We start from the raw sequence: 2,902 nt of genomic DNA, 5'->3' as shown, positions 1-2,902 counted from the left end.
AATTGACTAGAGTCGTTGATGCATTTATTTAAATTCAAAAGTAGGTAGGATGAATTAGGAAGTGTGTAGGTGAAATATGAGTAGTCTGTTTATTTACTCTTTGTATTATTTGTTAGCATAAGAGGAAGTAGAAACAAGAAAACAGTACATTCTGTTTTCCAAAAAGGAGAAAGTTGCATTTGAAGGTAAGACAGAGAAAGAAGAAAGTTGGGTAAGAAGACAGTTCTTAATATTGGTTTTGGCATCGCCCACAATGTTTCTCATTTCTATGGGCCTAATTCCCAAAACTAAAGGGCAGTCATACCCACAGGTTTAGCTTTTATTCCCCAATTCATTGGGCATCTCTCCAGTTCTATTTCATTTTAGACAGTTACTCATTTATACTCGTAAACTTTTGAATTTGAAATTGTATCTATTTAAATTCTTGATTTCGAAGTTGTATTAATTTAAACTTTAGACTCTCATACATGCATTTAAACATTTAACTTTCATACATGTATCAATTTAAATCATCAACTTTCACGAGTGTATTAAAGTAAAAGATAACGCAAGGGTTTAAATTAATATATTTTTAACGTCAAGAGTTTAGGAATGAGACATTAATGAAACTATATCATATTTCAATAAGAGAGGTTACGAAGACGTGAAATTAATGTTAAGGTTAACAAATATTTAAAAGAATTAAAAGTTAATACCTATACTCGTGTGCACTTTCGTTTTCAGTTACATGATCTTGATAACTCTAAAATTAAGCGTGCTTAGTTCGAAACAATTCTATATCATAAAGCATGCTGAAATGACCTGTGGTTTGTGTAGACGACTTTAAAAGTTTAAATTGATACAATTATTATACAACAAAATTTTCAAAATATTTAAGTTTTATACTTAAAAGGTGTCTTTAGATTTGGAAACTTTGTAATTTTAGACATGGTTGAATAATTATTAAACTTTTAAAATTAAGTCTATATATAATCACTTTTTTTTATATCTATTATTTGGCAATGTTTTAAAAATTCAAAACAGAATTTGAAAACTTTTTGTTCTCATTTTCTAAATTTAGTTAAGCATTTAACTAGTGCGATTAGAAAAATAAAAAAATAAAGAGAAATATGTTTAGTTTTAAAAAAATTCGAGATGTTATCAGCGACAATGATTATACCCTCTTAATTTTTTATAAGAATATAATTTTTAATAAACATGAAAATAAATTTAAAATAATTAAAGTAGGGGAGCGATCATATTATAGTGGAATTTGTCAAATATGTAATATAAAGTGTTATAAGCTATTTTTTAAAAAAAAATTGTTTGTGGCAATTTCCCATAAAAGTAATTAGTTGAATTCACTAATTGATTTTAAATTTTACTTAATTATTATAATTCATCAAGTAATTGTAATTTGACTATAAATAAGGCACGAACTCTGTTGTCTTCTTCAAGAAATTTACTTCCTTTCTATTCCGCTACCGTTTTCCTTTTAGCCATTATGTCATCGTTTATTTCAAAATTCGGCTCTTGTTGGCGGTCAGCAGCGGTGGCGCCGCACGACGCAGTGACAGACGAGGTGAAGGCGGAGCAGGGCGTCACGAGCCCGAGGAGTTCGAAGTCGGAATCAGCAGCGCATTGGCGACCGGCGTTGGCTGCTATTGTGGAGGATAGTAATGGAGCTGAGTGGCGGTGTAAGAAATCCAGCAAAAGGAAGGCGGAGAAGAAGACGTCCGGTCACCAAGGCAGTTTTACGACTAAGTCGTATGGTTATTACGATGGCAGAGATAATTACTGGTAATTACACTAATTGATTTGTTTCGTATTTAATTCTCGTTTTAAATTATGATTTTAAAAGCTTCATTACACCTTTTTGAAGTTAATTGGTGTATGTTTAGAATACATTGACATGACATTTTAAAAAAGTCTTGAGTTTTTCATTGAATGACCAAATTGATATATTAATTTGAAATTAAATAGAATTGTCGTCGTTTAAAAAAGTTGTATTTATATATATATATGTAAAAGTAAAAAATGAAAATGGGATGCTTTCTCCTTATAATATAAAAAATCCATTCACGTGGGCATAAAAAATTTGTTAGATGTCTTTGGTCATGATATATGATATATTCTGATGTTCGGAATCTCTGAATATCATAACATTTTAGATTTTTACAAAACAAACATGATAATTAAGATACCTCAAGAGAATCTTAGATGTTTGTAAAGCAAATGGTCCCGACTAGTAAAACTTAAACTTGGTTGGTTTCCTTTGTTAATTTGCAGGACGAACACAATGGCGATGGCTATGCCGGCGTTTTCACCGGTGCCTTCCATGTTTTGAAGGTAAGAAAATATTATCACATAGTTGGAGCATTGTCGTAGGAGAATGGCATTTCACGTACTCCCACCGTCGTACGATTTCAAATTCCGAATAAAAGTCGACTCGTGTGTTAGAAACATATTAATATGAATATCAGTTTCATGTGCTACAGATAACCAATTATACATATATATGCAGATAGACAGGCCCATCTATCCACCTTGTGAATGTGAAAGGAATTTATGACTATATGTATATTAAATATGTGATGAGTTTTCTCGTATGAATTTTGGCTAAGTTCATGAAAATGTTACATCTCCGTACACTTTTTTTAGTGCAATTGGATCTGTATAATACTAAATATATGCAATTGGAATTTAATTTGTTATCTTCAATGTAAGTTTGTTATTTTATTAAAGATGACTGATAATGGTTAAACAAATAAAATGATAACACTTCCTAAATTTTATCAAACATAATGGTTTCCTAAAAAACTAAAAATAAAAACAAAAAATGAAATTGTTATGAAACGGGTCCTAAAACATCTCATATTATCAATACTAATAATATATTGATTTCATTTTGAATACTTGGTCT

At 30.0% G+C, this 2,902-nt stretch overlaps 1 protein-coding gene across 1 annotated transcript; it reads left to right on the top strand.

The window, feature by feature from the left end:
* The first annotated feature begins 1,458 nt into the window (after nt 1–1,458).
* LOC116405215 lies at nt 1,459–2,700 on the top strand. Its single transcript, XM_031889141.1, has 2 exons — nt 1,459–1,779; nt 2,269–2,700. Exons 1-2 carry the CDS (start codon nt 1,484–1,486, stop codon nt 2,324–2,326), a joined length of 354 nt encoding a protein of 117 aa, XP_031745001.1. The 5' UTR covers nt 1,459–1,483; the 3' UTR covers nt 2,327–2,700.
* Nucleotides 2,701–2,902: the final 202 nt, after the last annotated feature.

The sequence above is a fragment of the Cucumis sativus genome, chromosome 7, assembly GCF_000004075.3.
Source record: "Cucumis sativus cultivar 9930 chromosome 7, Cucumber_9930_V3, whole genome shotgun sequence".
NCBI lineage: Eukaryota > Viridiplantae > Streptophyta > Magnoliopsida > Cucurbitales > Cucurbitaceae > Cucumis > Cucumis sativus.
The sequence above is the reverse complement of the archived record's forward strand: the minus strand, read 5'-3'. Positions and strand labels throughout refer to the sequence as shown.